Genomic DNA, 19262 nt, shown 5'->3' with positions numbered 1-19262 from the left:
TGTATTTAGCTTTTGATTAAAGCATCATCAGTATGATTATGTTATATGAACAGTCATATATTTAGGGAGTCATATCTCAGAGGAAACTGTTTTTCTACTTAAAATGAGTAGTTGGAATGTTTTATATTTTAGTATAAGGATGATAGAAGAAATATGTTTGTAGAAATTGTGCAAGATGTCAGTTAGAGAAAATCTTAAATCTGTCCCTGCTTAAAGTTTGAAATACAGTTTGTCTTTGTTCATGCCATAAAAAACTCACCTACTCTAATTACATTACGTTAATGATGGGAGAAATGCAGGTAATGTGATAATTGATAATTAATAGATGACATGCCACTATAAACTGCTAATAGATAGCTTTAAGGAGTTTTCCCCTAACAGTTGCGTGCTGCAAGATTTTACAATACCAGTTATTTAAATTAAGGGCTTTTTTCCTCCCTGAGTAATGTGTTTTGAAATTTTGTGCTGAGTTTGTGAGTCTTTCATTAGATTTGGAATGCAGTCTTCTCAATTTTAAATCTTTCATACATTTAAAAGGATTACTCTTTCTTCCATTTATGGAATTTTATATTTTTTCTAGAACCTTGTAGTCCAAGTTTAATTTTAACTTATTTAAAAAGTCCTAATATTATAATTGGTTTTACCTTTATTTGGATCTATACGTGAACATATGCTTTGATTTAAGACACTAAGTGGAAGCCTTTTGCCTGGGTACTTTGGTGTGCTTTGGTTTAAATGATTCAAATGTACCCTTGGGTCTTTGAGTCTTTTGAGTCTCATAAAGAAAGAGTGTATGTAAACTGCTGTTTTGCTGCCTCAAAGGGATGTGATTTGGGTAAATTGTCACTAATAAAAGTATCTAAAAGATTGTTTCATTCAAGACCACTGAGGAAAGGTTTGCTGTATTGGTTCTATTGTATTCTTCTTGTGGTGGTGGTGGGGGGCGGGGAAACAAAACCACCATTCAGGAGGAGAAAATATCCTCTAATTCTAAGTATCTGTGAAAACTGATTTACTCTCAGAGTTCCAGTGTTTAGGGAATCGGAAGGAGAAAGGGAGGGTAAATTATCTCAGCCAATAAGTTTTTTTCCCTTTGGTTTCCAGGGTCTACTGAGCATCAGTGAGTGCTATTCAGTTCCTGCTTCTTCTTAGTTGCTGTTTTTAAAATACTTTGCAACCGAATGATGCTCAAAATATTGTTACGATATTGTTAAAAAATTGATTAAATTGCACCATGCTGCAAATACTTTTTTTCTTATCCTATTGAGTCTAAATTTGCACTGCCTTGTTTTGGTTTGGGCTTATCTTCAACCAAAAGTTTGCTTACCTGCTGAAATATTACTGATCCAAAGTGACCATGAAAAGTAAATACCATAACCATATAGCATTTTGTGCTATAACTTTTTGGGTGGAAGAAGTGGGAAAGAGAAAGAACTCTTTTACCTCTACTTTGATTTTTTGGTCTTTCCTCCTGCAATTTCGTTATAAATAGCTGTTGTTAGAATTTTCAGAGTTGTATGGTCTGACTTTTTGAGCTCAGAGCTACCTCACAGAGAGGAAGGTGGCTGTGTGTATGGAAGGGCAGCCACACATTTCACTTCAGGGAAATGGTGCCAGACAGTTTTAAAGGTAAGACAGCTGTGGAAGAAATGCAAAAGCCAGATGACTTCATAAGTGAGCACCGAGGAAACCAGGATAACTTGTCCTTAGACCCGGCTCTCAGAAAGCCTTTTTAATTGAGGTCAAAGAGGAAAGAATTGTAAGTCCACCTCAATTATTTATTAGGTTTACCTAGAATGAGACCTTCACTACAGATAGACCTAATCTAGAATTCCTTTGCTTTTTAACCCTGAAGTTTTCCTACTGTGCTAATTCCATTTTATTTACATTCAGAAGTCAGAGTGTACTTAATTTTTTAGGACAGATAAATATTATGAAACTAAATGACTAAATCTTACTTCCACCTGAGCTTCTGCATTTAGGACTTATAATGAACTACTGGATTTCTTTCTTTCTCTTGGAGCCACATGGTTAATGGGGCTGTTTCCTTTGGCCTCGTAGTTGTATGTGTGAAATATGTGTCACATGGACCTGTTTTCTCTTAAACCCTGGGCTTGCACGTAATTCATATTGTTACTTTAATTTGATAGAAAGCTACTCAAACAGAAAGCACATAATTTGTGTTGTTTAGTGCATAAATTACTTACGGTCTGTGTTTTATTAACTCTGCCAATGAAAAATTTCATTTTAGGATTAAGACCTGAGGAAAGGTGATTTATAAGCATTCCATAACAAAGGTTATACAAGATAGATTTAATGTAAACTACTTTACAGTAGATTTTAAAACTCGAAAGTATTGCTCTAATATTGTAAAAAATATCAGATTAAAATGCAACATGCCACATTTTTTTTTGTGTGTGGGGTTTAATTTTAAAATTCTGAAATGCTAACACCAAAACTATCTCCTTTTAAAAATTGCTATTTTAGTAGAAGAACAATTTAAAATTCACAAAATGGAAAGCATAGCTGCCTACATATTTGTATACTTACTGCACTGTGCCAAAATACTTCTATTTTATATAAATTAATTTACAAATATATACAGATACATGCTGCTCCATTTACAATTGCCTTTAATTTGTTTTGTTTGCATTGTATTAATTTGTTTTGAATGTTAAAGAATTTCTCCATTTTATTTTAAGGGTTATGACAATTCTATTAAGCAAGCACATTAGGAGAGTTTTTCTATAGTCTGAAAATCTCCTTTAAGGTTCACATGCACATAGTTGAGCATGTACAAACCCAAGAGAGACTTTAACAGAAACTTTTGCATGTGAATTGGACAACTTTGTGTTGATAAACCGGACTAACTCTGTAGACATTTGTTCCAATTGAAAAGACTAGGTATCGGTTATACCTAATAGGCAAATGATGTTAGGTTCACTAGAGCATGTTACACAATGATTGATATTTATGCTTTAAAACATATGATATCTCATCTGTGCCTGTGGCCAAATTCTTTTGAAGTTTCACAACTAAGATGAGCTGAATTTGTTAAGTGGTAGAGGGTTGAGTTGTCTGGGGTCCTGTTGTGCTTGGCAGGTCATGATAAATGGGGTAGTTTTTCTTAACCTTGTGGCCAAAACATTCCAATATCTTAAAAAGGAAAAAGAAAAAAGAAGTATGTAGAAGACATTGCTGAAAACATTACCAAGTTTCTGTATTTAGGGAATGAGGGTAAATTCTTAAAATTATTTTTAAAACATTATTCCTGAGAATTTGTAAATCTTGACTTTCATAGAGCGAAATACAAAGGTATAGAATTGAATATGCAAAACCAGTGAAATCATTCTTCCCTGCTTCAGTGTAAAGAAGAGTGCACAGTAGAGTCAGCAATTTTAACTTAATTGTAGTGAAGTCTACTAAATTAACATTATGTTCTTTAAGTTACAGTTCTCAGTTTAGAATAGAATTTTTCATTTTGCTTTTTCAGTGAACTACATGGAAAAGAATTCAACTCCCTTCTTTGTGACACATTGAACTACAAAAAAAAAAAAACTTAGTAAATTAAAGGACACCAAGTAAACCTAGTAAAATATAAAGGAGACCAAAAAACTATACCTGTGTTTATAATGCCCATTATAAAACTCCTTTTAACATTTATCTATATGCATTTCTAAGACTGGGTAATCTAGTCTCATTTCCAAACTTAAATAGTAACATGATACGTTCAGGCATCTCATAGTTCCTTCTGTGGCATTTTGAAGCTAAGTTGCTTTGCCCTGTTGGGTGATAATGAGAAAACTTATCTTTAGAAAGAGTTTGAAATACTCCTGAAAAATTCTTGTAGTATATGTGGTGCTTATGGCAGGTGACAAAGGACTATGGCATTACTAAGGAAAAATGTGTTTTATAATTTTAAAGGTATATGTGATTGGCATTTGGCTTAATGCTAATGTACTGTACATAAATAATTATACTTTGTTTTTCTCCATTATTGTTACTAAGATGCTTTAAAAATATATTCAACCTTTCTATGAACTCTCACATAATTTGAAAGCTATTGAGACAGTTGGAGTTAATGAAAAGTTATAGACAATAGAATTTTTTTTTCCACCGAAAACATAATTCCTCCCCAGTGTGTGATTTTGTCTAACCTCCCTCCCCCAAACTGAATCCTGGAAGGCCCTGCACTGAAGGCCAGAAATCAAGTAAGATCTCACCCATGACAGCCCAATACCACTGGGGTAAAAGGATTTCCACTCTAGTTTATGGGTGGTGGATTAATATTAACCTTTCTAATTCTTAATCTTTATGCTTGTTTTGTCCACTGTCGCACTTAAAAGTAGAATACGTATCTTTGATACATAGCATTTAAAAGAGAGTTATGTAAGTGCTTCTTTAAATGGAATAGATGCAGACTTCGGGTGTGTACTACAGTTCTCCCATTTTAAGATAAATAAATGGTGGTTTGCAAAGAGATACTTGGGGCTGCAGGGAGAAGCTTGGGTAAAGAGTGATAATAAAGAGGTTAAAAGGGGTGTGCTAAGAAAAGGAAGCAAAGAAGCTTCCCTAACTGCATGAAAAGGATTTCGGAGAGGTGTGCATTTTATAACTGTATGGTTTTTTGTTTATAGGGGAAAAGATACTACATGAAATGATTTAATAATTAAACTTTTACAACCACTTGGCAAAATGGCATTTTGTTTTCCTTGAGAAGCCTCTCAAATTTGGATGGATATATTAAAACATAGGTGCTTTTTAATAAAAATTCTTTGTGACAGTGTTTGTGTCCTAAAGAGTTTTTACATTTTAAGTTTTTAAAAAAGGCAAATAAATGAATTATAGTATTTATAAAATATTTGAAGTAGGTCTGTTCAAGATATGTTGGACATTTTAGTTTTAGGCAGGAGTGTGCATTTCTGAGTTTGCATCTGGGCAAGCCTAGCAGTACAGCATTCTATGATGATCTTTTCAGCATAAATTACATTCACTTGGACCTGCAAATGATCATAAGTTATCACATTAAAATATGCATCTTATGTTAACTTCTAGAGTAGTATTAATTTGTATTGTATTTAGAGAATGAACTTTTTTTCTTTTAGTCTATAAGTAAATAAATATTGGAATAATTTTTGACAAGAGCATATATTATGAAATAATATAGTTTGTTGAATATTCCAACTCTTATTTGGACTCATTTTTAAATTAATTAACATATCTACTTTTACATATTTTATGTTATATATGCCTACTGAAATAGGATAGGAAAGGACCTATTTTAATTTGTACTTATTTAATGCTGCTTATATGAAGCCAGGATGATCTGGGAAGCCCTTCGAACTCTGGGAATCAGTTGATTATCAATTAAAAAAAAATCAATGCACTAAATTGAGTCATTAATTGAGTTCTGTTAAATTAGAGCATAATTTAAACACCTAGAATAAAATTGGAATAATTGTAAGAAAATACTTGTGAATTCCCTTATCTATTTTGAAATTCAAATATGACTTTTTCTAGTACTTTTAATTATTTAAAAATATAAAAATTTTTTTCAATATAACCATTGATATTTCAAGAAGTCTTTCTTTTAATTTTTTTTTTTTGTCGATGGACATATGCCTTTATTTTATTTATTTATTTTTGTGTGGTGCTGAGGATCAAAACCATTACCAATGAGTCATGATTCCAGCCCCTCAAGAAGTTTTATTTTTACTGAATCAGAACCTGAAGGAATTGAAATTAGGCACCATTCTGCTTTATCAGCCAATTATTCAATAATTTTATTTAACATAGTCATAAAAATACATTTAACATAGTGTACCTTCATATAAGAAATTACTGCATTACAGTATTTTTATAAATATTGTTTATGCAGATTTGGAGTGTTCACATTTGAAATATGAATAAAACTGATAAGCCTAAATTGTTGTTGGTAGTAATTCTTGTATCAATTTCTGTATTTACAAAGCATTTAGCATGAAATAATCTACAATATAATTTGATTTTAGAAAAGTGCACTTCGTGTCTATTTTTTAGCCATGTTTTCCTTAACCAATAATGCATTCAAATCTAATTTTTATTGTATTTCCTACACAGTGCTGCAAAAAAATATTGTCTTACATACCATCCTTTAAAATACATATAATAAATTATTCATTACAATAGCAAACTTTCATTTCCCAAGTTTTCATCTTGAATTTACAATTTCAGAATTGATCTCTTGTTATTACTGCATGGTATATTGTGAGACTTAATCATTAAGAGTTCATTTCAAAATGAAATAAAGTTTCAGAAGAGGCCTTTTGAAAATATCCTTTTCCATGATTCCACCCTCTACAGTTTTATGATTGTTCATGTTTCAGGAATTATAAACAGCAAGATTAAGCAGAAAATAATTGGGATAATTGATTCCAGCTTTTCTTAGAAGATGGTGGATAGGATAAAAGAAATTTGTTCTTGTTTGTGCACTTTTTCGTAAGTTAATTCTGTTTCTCCTTAAAAGATTGTGAGCTTCTCAAACACCCAGTGGTTAAAACATATGGGGAAAAAATCAAGGTTGATTCTTATGCTTCAGTATAATCGTCATAATGCAAAATGTTCTGGAAATTCTGCTATTTTCTATATATATCTTCCAGATATTAAACATATGTACCATTCTTAATACCATATCCCCAATTCTCTGTAACTTCTTTTAAAATTATATTTCATGTTACTCACGTAAATCTAGCCTAAAGAATTGAAAGATGAATAGCATTAGGAAATATGAAAGATGATTTTTAAAATAATAGTCAAGTGATGTAGTATCTGACATTTTTTGGCTTCATTTTCTTCCTAGCACCACTTCCTACCGCCTTGTATTCTTTGTTTACCAGTTTACATACTTACTGAACTTCTTCCTCTCTTTCTCTAGAATGCATGATCTATGCAGATAGGTTTTGTTGGTCTAAGTCAAGCTGATCAATGAAGATTATGCAAGCCATACATGTATTTTAAATCTTCTAGTGGCCACATGGGAAAAGTAAAGAAAAATAGGGAAATTATTTCATTTAAAACAGCTTATTCAAAATATCATTTAATTTGAGAGATGCAGTTTATTTTTTTCATACTAAGACATTGAAATCCAGTGTGTATTTTACACATACAACATATCTCAGGTCAAACTAGCCAGGCTTCAAGTTCTAAATAGCCACATGTAGTTAGTGTCTACTTACTCTGTTGAACTGCTTGAGTCCAGTTCATCTCAAAGCCTATTCAGTGCCTCATGACCCAGGTATTCAGTAATGCCTTGCTGCATGGCATATCATGGTGTTTTGGACAAAACCAAAACAAAATCAGAAGTTGTTTTTTATATTACCCTTTCTTTGCAGTTGGTGGGGCAGGGTGGGGTGAATGTGAGAGGTATCTGAATAAATTTTTCAAAATTCCTTCATTGTGCTACCTAAAAGTTCTTATTACTAAAGTCATACTAGTACTTGGTAAAAGTCAATTACTTCAGTAATCCAATTTAAAAGATTTGTTTAAAATTTGATGCGTTATAAGAAGTAACTAGTAGCTTATTCTTTAGCGATTATTTTGTAGACTTTTACTTCAAATCTCAGTTTTAAAACACAAAGAGTATTAGCTGAGAATACAGAAATCCACTTACGTAGGGTGAATAAGTCCTAGAGATCTACTCTACGGGGTCATGCCTATAGTTAATAATACTGCATTGTACTTAAAAATGTACTAAGAGTAGATCTTATCTGTGTGTGTGTGTGTGTGTATGCACGCTATGAATAAAGAGGGTGGGAAAAGACTTTTGGAGTTGAACATGATCATGGCATAGACTGAGGACATGAAGTCACAGTTGTATTCTTATCTTCAAATTCATCAGGGTAAATATATAAACTTTTTGAGTTTTAATCATACCTCAATCAATTGAATATTTAAAAAGAAAGAAAGCAAGTTAAAAAAAAAGTAAAAAAAAAAAAAACTAGTAAGGAAAAAAGTGAGACAACCTAATAGAAGCAACTGACAAATACACAACAGGAGGGGAAAGAAGGCTTCGTCATTGCCCTGGTATTGCTCCCACTGGGACATGGAACAAGTCGTTTAATTTCTTTACACCTTAGTTTTCTATTTATAAAACAAGGATTTTATCCATCATGCCTGTTCATGGATTACATGAGATTACATGCTGATAGTCTAGCACAGTGTGCCAAAAAGAATAATTGCTTAACAAATGACAGCAATTATCATTATTGTGATGTAATGGAAATTGAACTTTACATATTAAGTTGCTTTGATCCTCATTTTAAACATTTTAGTTTATATGCTTATAAATTTCATTTTCTTCCCATATATTGGTTAAAATGCCCTTATAAATCTGAATTTGAAGTTTGCTCCATTAGCCTGCTTACAGGCTAATCTTTCTGGTTCTCAGGATAATTAGATAGGAACTGGGGCCAAAACAGTATCTACCTAAGCAGTCTTTTCCTTCTGAGTCTATCTTTTGCCCACACCTCCTTCTGTGTCTATGAAAACTAGAATTTGGATTTCATATATGGGCATGAAGTTCTGCCTGAACTCTTGGCCTCCTTGTTTCCACTTCATTCAAAGCGAATTCAGCAGTAACTTGGTATCCATTGAAGACAGAGGTTCTATGTACTCTATAGGAGTGTTCCCTCCTCTATGGTTCAGTGGGTGCCATTCCCTGAAGTGCCATTGACTTCTAGTCCACTTGAGTATATTTTCAAATTATTAACTTGCCTTCTAATTCCATGATCAAGATGTGTATGAACATTTGTTTGTTAATGATTCATTTAATTTCTCCTCATTAATTTAGAAATAAGATAGAGGGTTTTAAAAATTATTATTTATTTTTTACAGACAGCATTTTGATTCATGATACACAAATGGGCTACATCATTTTGTTTCTATGATTGTACACAATGGAATATTATTCAGCCATAAAGAAGAATAATATTAAGACAGAGGTTTGAAGCAATGTGCAGATGCCATAAAATAACTATTTTCAGTTTTAGTCTTTGGCATATCTGAAATCCCCTTTCAAAGACAGATAAAATAATTAGATCATTTTCCACTTAATACTAAAGTCAATTACAATATTCTAACAATTCTGTATCAGAAATGTTGCTCAAAATCATCCTCTCTTTGCTCCCCATAGTTCCTGTCTAAATTTAGACTTTCACTACCTCTCACTGATATGTTGAGTGATTCACTTAGTAAATGTAATTAGGGAGTATTCAGTCGAGGCTGGGATGTAATAATGTATGTCCAGGGCCAATGCCATCCCTGCATCCATGGAACTTGTATTCTCTCCCATTGCAGCCTATACGTCTGCTCTCACCTTGTCCATCCCACACTGTCTTCAAGGACAGCACTACTCAGTGTATCTCTCAAAACATTTCAGCGGTCTGCATTGCCCAAGGTTATTTGCCAGACCTTTTATTGGATACCAGGACTTCATAAAGTGGTTCCCTGTCAAGCCCAGGACAATGAAGTGCTGATGTTCTCCAGGTGGAGTCTTGGAGGCCTGTGTCCCTTAAGACTCAGTTCTCAAGTTGCTCCTTTGTTTCCTTCCCATCTTCTTTAGGCTGCAGGATTTTGTTCTGATAAACACAGCACTTTAGATAGTCGCTCCCTGTACTAGTCACAATATTCTAAATACTACCCTTTCCTCATTCAACCACAAAGTGAACAAAAACTCCTAATTTCAGCTGTCTGGATGAAACCATAGCTCTACCAATATCTAAAAAAATATCTAATTCTTCACTTACACTTAATTATTAATTATAAGCCTGGGATTCCATGGCTACTAGATAGTAAAAGAATCAATAGATTTGTTTTGTGGATTCTAGTTACTACTTTGAAAATGAATTTAAAATAATCAGAGCTTTCTGGTAAGTTATTTGGAAAATGATGCTTTGGAAAATCAAGGGTAATAAAGAAAAAAGTGGTTTGTTAGTAAGTCGCAGGAAGCTTCTCTGGCTCTGAGTCTTGCTTTGTTTTTCTGTGGTGTTCTGGAGCTTCTCTGCTAGTCCCAAAGTTAAGTCACCAGAGTGGTAAGGACAATGTTATGACTAAGGGTATTTTCTATGTATCCACTGGGCATATCATATAGTTTCTGGTGGTGGATTGGAGGAAAGAACTAGTGGGAAGGAAGGGTTCTGTTTTCCAGTATCTTTTCCATTTGGTTCCTATTTTTCTTGGGCAAATTTTCAATGGACGTGAGATTTGGGTGGGTTTTCTGGTGAATTTTGCATTGACATTTTAAGAAAAGTATTCCTCTGATGGCTGCCTTTTCTCTCTTTTTCTTCCTCCTCTTCCTCATCCTCCTCTTCCTCTTTTCCCCCTGATCTTAAAAACGTTTCTTCCCTTCTCCATCTCCTGGTGTCAGAGTTCCATGCTAAGGATATATAAGTTTCCTAATAGAACAGAACAACAATTTCTTTTCTTCTCAGTTTTATTTTCATATTGTGTAAATGTGTACACTGGAAGCAAAAGAGAGTACAAACTTAATCAAGCAAATAATCGATTTCCCAGATTACACAAGTGTCTATGCTTGGAAATGAAAGCAAAAGATACAGATTTTTTGAAAGTGTAGGACTGTGTGTGTGTGTGTGTGTGTGTGTGTGTGTGTGTGTGTGTGTGCGTTCTAAGCTTTCTTCTAAGTCAGAGGAGGAAAGAATTGCTTTGTGAGCTAGAAATACAATACCGTACAAGTCAAAACTTGTTCTTAGTGGTGCCATTCATCTTGCAACTTATACCACATAAGTGTGTCTGTGTGGATTTCTTCACTTGCAAACCACTTATTAGAAGTTGAAACTGCTAAGAATCCTGAGGGTTGAATAAATAAGCAGGCCATCACAATATGTATATCCAGAGTGTATGAGAGTGGATTTATAAATATATATTGTGCATTTCCCATATTAATGAAAGTATTTTTAAGGTTGATTCTACTATGAATACAATGTACCTTTTTTCTTTTTAATTCATTTATTTCGATTCATTGTACACAAATGCGGTACAACTGTTGTTTCTCTGGTTGTACACGAAGTAGAGTTGCATCATTTGTGTAATCATACTTGTACATAGGGCAATGATGATTGTCTCATTTTGTTATTTTTCCTTTCCCCCTCCCCACCCCTCTTTTTGCTGTATTCTATTCAAGCCATCCTTCCTCCATTCTTGCCTCCTTCCCACCCCCTGTTATGTATCATCATTCGCTTATCAGAGATATTATTCAGCCTTTGGTTTTTGGGGATTGGCTTATCTCACTTAGCATGATATTCTCCAACTGCATCCATTTACCTGCAAATGCCATAATTTTATTCTTTATTATGACTGAATAATATTCTTTTGTGTATACATACCCCAGTGTCTTTATCCATTCACCATTTGAAGGGCATCTAGGTTGGTCCCATAGTCTAGCTATTGTGAATTGAGCAGCTATGAACATTGATGTGGCTGCATCTCTGTAGAATGCTGATTTTAAGTCCTTTGGGTATAGGCCAAGGAGTGGGATAGCTGGGTCAAATGGTGGTTCCATTCCAAGTTTTCTAAGGAATCTTTACACTGCTTTCCAGAGCGGCTGCACTAATTTGCAACCCACCAGCAATGTATGAGTGTACCTTTTTCCCCACATCTTTGCCAACACCTATTGTTGCTTTTATTCTTGATAATCGCCATTCTAATTGGGGTGAGATGGAATCTTAGGGTAGTTTTGATTTGCATTTCTCTTATTACTAGCGATGCTGAACATTTTTTCATATATCTCTTGATTGCTTGTAGATCTTCTGTGAAGTGTCTGCTCATTTCCTTAGCCCATTTGTTGATTGGGTTATTTATATTCTTGGTATAAAGTTTTTTGAGTTCTTTATAGATTCTGAAGATTAGTGCTGTCTGAAGTGTGTGTGGCAAAGATTTTCTCCCACTCTGTAGGCTCTCTCTTCACATTGTTAGTTGTTTCCTTTGCTGAGAAAAAGCTTTTTAGTTTGAATCTATCCCCATTATTGATTCCTGCTTTTATTTCTTGTGCTTTGGGAGTCATGTTAAGGAAGTGTGGTCATAAACTGACATGATGAAGATTTGGACCTACTTTTTCTTCTATTAGGTGCAGGGTCTCTGGTCTAATACGGATCCATTTTGAGTTGAGTTTTGTGCAAGGTGAGAAATAGGGATTTAGTTTCATTTTGCTCCACAAGGATTTCCAGCTTCCCCAGCACCATTTGTTGAAGAGGCTATCTTTTCTCCATCGTATGTTTTTGGCACCTTTGTCTATTATGAAGTAACTGTATTTATGTGGGTTTGTCTCTGTGTCCTCTATTCTGTACAATTGATCTACCTGTCTATTTGGGTGCCAATACTATGCTGTTTTTGTTACTATTGCTCTGTAGTATAGTTGAAGGTCTGGTATTGTGATATCCCCTGCTTCACTGTTAAGGATTGCTTTAGCTATTCTGGGTCTCTTTTTCTTCCAAACGAATTTCATGATTGCTTGCACTGTTTCTATGAGGTATGCCATAGAATTTTAAATGGAATTGCATTGAATTTGTATAGCTCTTTTGGTAGTATGACCATTTTGACAATATTAATTCTGCCTATCCAAGAACATGGGAGATCTTTCCATCTTCTAAGGCTTTCTTTAATTTCTTTCTTTAGTATTCTGTAGTTGTCATTGTAGAGGTCTCTCACCTCTTTTGTTAGATTGATTCCCAATTATTATTTTTATTTTATTTGAGGCTATTGTGAATGGGATAGTTTTCCTAATTTCTCTTTCAGAGGATTCATCACTTATTACAATATACCTTTAAGACCATGGTATCAGAACAGGTATCTGTGCTCAATGTTAAAGTTTGGAAGCTGGAAATGTGCTTTCCCTTGTTTAAAGGGTATACACCATCCATCTGTCCAAACATGGATAGCATAGCCTGAAAGCAAAAGTTATTCTCATTCTTTACCTTTCATGGGTTAAAAACCTCAAAGTTGAAATATAATCTGTGAAATGTACTGCAAATATATGTGAAAAGTCTAGGAGCAATGCCTAAACTTAATTGATGTGCTGAGACATGTATAAAACATACAGTCATTGGATTGAGAAGATGAAATTAATATGTGGACATTTTAGCTAACACTATGCTGTGCCCCAGAACCTGGTGTTTATTATTGTGTGCTTTAGTGGGAGACAGAAGCAGTATCCACTGGAAAAACACTTCCTAGTGGACTGAGAACAGCATGGCTTTCTCGTTCCTATGTGGGAAACATGTTTCTTTGGTTTCTTTGTTCCTCAATCGACTGGTCCCCAGCTATTTTTGCTGAACATTTTACATATTAATGGAGACCAGGGAAGTGCATCTGGCAGCTGTTCATGGGATAATAATGAAATACACTATTTAGTACAGCATGCTGTTGCTATAAAATGTGGGGAGTATTTTATAGAGACCTTGGTAAGTAGAGCTGTATCCACTTTAACAAGTGTGTGAACCTGAGTGAGGAAGTTATATTTTCATAGGAGAATAACTACTACTCTTTTCTTCCAGGTAAAGAAAACGTGTACAGATTCCGATGTTTCAGAACCTCAGAATTCCAGGTACAGTAAAATAATGATCAAGACTCCTCTAAGAGTCTTGCGGTTTCAAAACTAATAAAATATTATACTATATATCAGGTGCAACTGAGATTTGAAACACTGAGTTTGTTAAAGAATTTTTGTGTGACGGGGCACCATTAGTGATAACATTCATAGAAAGAGATTGTGATTGAAGTTGGTTTTAAAGAATGACAATAAATCTCTAAAAATGATTTAAAAATATTCTCTTAGTTATTATATTAAGTTAAACTTGGTTTCTCCATCTGATCTCTTCTTACAATGCATTTCTATCAGGAATTGTGTTTGGTACTAAATAATAGTCAAATCTACGTTTACAAAAACTAAAAACCATAATATTTTTCTTTGTAATGAAACACTGCTAAATTTTGAGAATGCTATCAAGTTAGTAAATGCAACATTAACTTGGCATTCTCTCTTTGGTTTCTGTGAGCTGGTGGAACTGATGAATTGAAGTATCAGGCCACCTCATACAGGAACTTAGAGCTAGGGCTGAGGATGTAGCTCAATGGTAGAGCTCAGAGCACTCAGGGCCTTGGGTTCAGTCCCTAGTAGTACCAAAAGGAGAGGAAAGGAATTTAGCAGTACTGAGTTGTTTGCTGGACCATATGCCCAACACATTGTTTAGTCCTATCCATTTTACTTGCTTTCATTTCAAAATTCAGGCCTAAATTTTAAGTGGATAAGTAAAAGGGTTATAAATATCATGACAATAATAAACACATGTTCTCAATCTGATGCCAATGATGTTACTTACCCCAATACATTAATAAATTTATATTTAATTGTGAGAAGGGTACTAGTTTATTTTGTCCTATTTGACCTAGCATATGATGGATCTAGTGATTCTCTTGGTACAACAAAGAAACACAGATCTCAGTAAAATGTTTATGGTGCCATGATTTCCTTTTGGAGAACAAGATTGTATTATGTACCAACCATTAATCTTTCAATAACTCTTCCTTTGTTTTACATAGCATGATGTTCCTAAACTGATTCCTCTGTATATTAAAGTGATTGTATATGATATTTCCCTTTGGATCATTAAGGGCAATGTAATATGATATAGGATTATTGACATTCGATCTTTGTTCTTTATAATTAGCTATCAGAATGGAACCAAATAATTTTGTCTTGTTGGAACATTAAGAAATGGATGAACCGTGATTCTTCATTCCATGAATCCTAATCAAAGATGGGCAGAGAAGGGAAGATTAGAGCTGTATTCCTTGTAGGGACTTCCTTCCTGATCATTTTGCTGATCTTTATGAATAACTGATCTGTAAGATACTTTGCGAGGATTATATAAAGTGATAAATTAATAAAGGGCAATCTTGAGGGTTAGTAGGAAAAGAACACTACAATCATCTTCATTATTAATATTTCATATTGATTTTTTTAGACTTGGGGCCACTCAGGAATTTTGACATAAAATATTATGCTTAAGTAAAATTTAAGCTATAGAATGCTTCCAGACCGATTCAGTGTTCACAGTTAGCATCTGCATGTTAGGGAAGAAATAGAGTTCAGAGCTTAATAAATTTAAGCATAGAATTACATCATTTTTTTTCAGTCTAGAAAATTACAATTTGTATGACCTTAGGTGTTAGAGTTTTAGGGCTGGGAATGTTAGCTCAGTGGCAGAGAGCTTGCTTAGCATGTGTGAGGCCCTTGGTTCAATCCCAAGCACTGAAAAATAAAAGTGAGAGAAAAAAATAGTATAACTTTACTTTTAAAATAAATAATGTCTATTTTAAGAGACGGTTAAAATATAACACATTGTTTAATAATATATATCTCTGTGAAATTGAAAATTAGCTGCAGTTTCTAGAAATTAGCAGGTGTTTTCCATGGACAGGCTACTTCTTAAATTTCCTAATGTGCAATATACATGGGTAAAATCAGACAAATCACTTTCTAAGAACTTTAAAACTTTGCACAATCAAAAATAAACAAACAAATGAATGAATGAAATTATCCTTATTAAAACCCAATATGGGAGGACCTTAGACAACCCATGGGGTCACTGACTGGTTCAAGGCTGCCCAAATGTTCTGGCAGTGCTGGTCTCTCTCCTGACTGCTGCACTGACCAGTACCCATCCTCGTCACTGTCAGTAACAGAAACCTGTGGCTCTTCTCAGATCCTGTATTTATTCAACAATATTCTGTCTGGAAGTACCAAGAGTGGCAGTTAGTGTAATGACGGAACTCCAAGAAAATAATTATGCTAAAGAACGCTCTGAAACAATACAATAACTACTGAATAGTTCAGTCATTGGAGATAGCTTAAAGTAGTTTTTATTATATGCAGGTACAGAAGCTGTTTTATAACATTTATCAAAAATTATAAATACTACACGGCAATATTTTATTATGTACATATATGGGTACATTTTTTTCCCCATTAAGAACCACAAGCATTCATAGTCTCTCTCTTTCCCCATTCTGATCCCCCTCTTGTGTGTGTGTATTTCTTTGTGTGTATGTATAGGAGTGTGTGTGTGTGTGTGTGTGTGTGTGTGATATGTTATGAGAGACAGAAACTCAGTTGAGATTTAAAATTTAAAGCCTGTGGCTTTTAGTTCTGTTCTGCACAAATCTTAAGTAAAGAATTAAACTCAAAATGAAGTACTGTCTCAGCATAAAACACAAGCTAGAGACCCACTGCCCTGCAAAATGCTGCCTCACTGGGAACCCAAAGCAAACGTCATTCATTTATTTAGCTAGCTTTATAGTGTGTTGGTTTTGGATTCAAAATGATTATAATAAATGCAGATGGAAAGTGTTTTTATAGTAGGGAAGTAATTAAATTGGGTGTGGAGACTTTGTTAGAATTCTCAGAGTGACATGTGTATCAGCAAATTCTTTGTCTTCCTTGGCCTTAATTCCTCTTTTGGAGAGACATGCTTGGACTGCAAATGTAACTGGCAGATTGGGGAAAAGAGAATATATAAACTCATGCAATATGAGTAGGGCAAAACTGTCTTCTTAGAAATAAGATTATGTGTATACATTAAAAACCAGACATTAGGGACAGTATTTTCAGTTTCCTTAAACTATTAAACTTGATGTCATATGAAAAGGGATATAAAGTGCTTTATATAAAAATATACTCCACTTGAATGTTTTCCTTTTTTTACCTTCTGTGTTTTAACTATATCCAGAGTATATTCTTATTGACCTTTGTTCTTAAAACTAATATTAACCATAAAATAGGTACCTGAAAAAACTAAAATTGACAATTTTTGTTATGTTTTACCCTACCCTAAATTAAGTGTGCTACTAGATAGAACATCTTAAGCTATAAGTAGAAATATTATTTTTAAGTTTATTTTTTCTATATTTGTGGATTTGTGCCTCCTCTGAGTCTACTCTGAAAGTACATAGTTCTTGTTTAATATAATAGATGGCGCCTAGATAAGTGAATATTTTAGCAGATGTTTCCATGAATATCCTGCTTTCTAAAATCTTCTTTTTATTTCCATTATGAGGTGAGGAAATAATTTATCTCATACTTTAATTGTAGTCTGTATAAATATCTTAGAGAGCTACTATGTTACAGTGACCTCCATAATACCATTTGGATTCCTTTTATGATCTTTTGTTCTGCTTCTCTATGCCTTTTCTCTTTTGGATCTCTGACTAATAAAGCATTTTCACCAAGAAGAGATCAGAGACAGAGAAGGAAATGCAACTCAGATTAAGCAATTTCATTTTATACTTGTTCCATTAACTAAGGAGCAAAAGAAATCATAAATTTTGGTGAAATTGAACTGTGAAGTGACTTCTAGGAATTACACCAAATCTTTTTTTCCTATAATAGCTTTGTCTCATCTCGGACTCAATACCACCAGTAGAATAATGAGATTGAAGGGAGAATATTAACGTAGAGGAAGTCCTTACAAGTATAGAAGAGCTAATACAGTAGTTTTTCCATTTGGAGAGTAAAAAAAAGATTCTATGGGTAATGGTGAGGATTGATGTTTCCCTATTTCATAACAAAGAAATTGAGTTTGCTGAGAACTTAATGGTTGCCTGAAATCATCAGGGGCCTTCCGCTGTGTCTTCTTGCTCTGGATTTGACTAACTTCACAATTACCAAGTGAATGGCAACATGACTGTCCAACTTTAAAGAAGCTTTGGAAGTAATTTCGGCTAGTATTTAAGTGAACCTCCGGAAGTTTATCTATTCAAGGTCTAAGTGTAAAAGCTTAAAAATGCAATTAATTCATCTTACTTAAATAGTTATGGTTTAGCAATATAACATTTAAGGCATTAAGTTATGCATATTTATTTGCTAGCAAAATAACTTTTGCAGTGCTTCCAAAACCCTGAAATGTTTATCTGCCCATAATTGTCTGCCTAAAAATTAAGTGGCATGTTGTTTTTCACAGCAGGGAAAGCTCAGGGGCCCTTCATGCATATTATTTTACTGTGTCAAATCAGAGGTCTGTCTAGCCCAATATTCTGTCTCCAAGATGCATAAAAAAAGCATGACTTCCAGGTTGCAGTTCCTCAAACTTAAAAATTTGGGGATGTAGTTCCATTAAACCCTAGATTCTCTCAGTAACTCAATCTGACTGCATAGTCCATGGAATTATGTAACCATTTCTTGGACTTAATCATATTATTAGCATACACTGGTTTTTACTATTAAACACAGAAAATTACTGATCACATTGAAAAGTAATTATCAACCATAATAGTTATTTAAAACCAGTTCCTTTAAGTTATATGGTTATTCTTCAGAAAATCAGAGAAGATGGATGGATGGATGGATGGATGGATAGATATTCTAAGAATGTGATTTAATTTCCTTTTGACTTATTTAACCTGAGTCATATTCTGGTTTAATCCTTTTCTTCCCAATTTGGGCAGTGTTTTGTCTAGTTTCAAAGTGTGAACTTGTAGGGGTTCCTCTCCATTGTCTTCATTTCAGCTGGCATTTGCTTGGAGGTTTTTGGAATCCATTTTGCCTTTTCTGGGGTGTGTTGACAGATTCCTACAGGTGTGGATGCAGCTGGAGCCCTGGATGAGGATGAATGATGTGTTCTGTTTTGCCATTAACTGCACCCTCAGTAGCTAGCATATCTTGACCTTTGGGTCATGGTAGGATACTGAGCTGACTTCCTCAGAGAAGTGTCTAAGGTACCTACTAAATCCCTGATAGCAGTGATATTTGAAGATTTAAATACTAGTCTAAAATTTTAAATTGTTTTCTAAATGTCTTATTATATATGTGCCCTGTCAACTGTTTCTTCTGTCTCATTGGAAACGCCTAGTAATTTATTCTTATTGGTAGCAGAGTTTAGTGTTGTCTGTATACTTGTTTATTTCTTTATTTCTCCTTCTAGAGTTAGTCTCCCAAGACTGAATGAGTAAGCAGACAAGAGTCTCCACAGAATAATCTCTATACGATGACACTGATGAAGACTCATCCTTTAACACATTAAAGGAGACAGAGAGGCTATCATTAAGACCTTACCATTAAAAAAATTTTAAAAAAAATGACCTTACCATTTACACCTCTTCATTCACATAAGTGTTTGGCCTTTGCTTCACTGTCTTCAGATCCCTAGGTTTTGTTTTTTATTTTTTTGCTTTCTTTTTATTACTTGTCTTTTCATATATTATCTCTGTTCACATCT

At 33.9% G+C, this 19262-nt stretch overlaps 1 protein-coding gene across 1 annotated transcript in view; it reads left to right on the top strand.

The window, feature by feature from the left end:
• EYA4 (EYA transcriptional coactivator and phosphatase 4) overlaps positions 1-19262 on the top strand; it is a 260960-nt gene that overhangs the window by 119143 nt on the left and 122555 nt on the right. The window contains 1 exon segment of the mRNA XM_079147113.1: positions 13545-13594. Coding sequence (XP_079003239.1) covers positions 13545-13594 — 50 coding nt within the window.

Source organism: Sciurus vulgaris (genome assembly GCF_902686455.1).
Source record: "Sciurus vulgaris genome assembly, chromosome: 7".
Lineage (NCBI taxonomy): Eukaryota > Metazoa > Chordata > Mammalia > Rodentia > Sciuridae > Sciurus > Sciurus vulgaris.
This window is presented reverse-complemented; position numbering and strand designations above follow the sequence as displayed.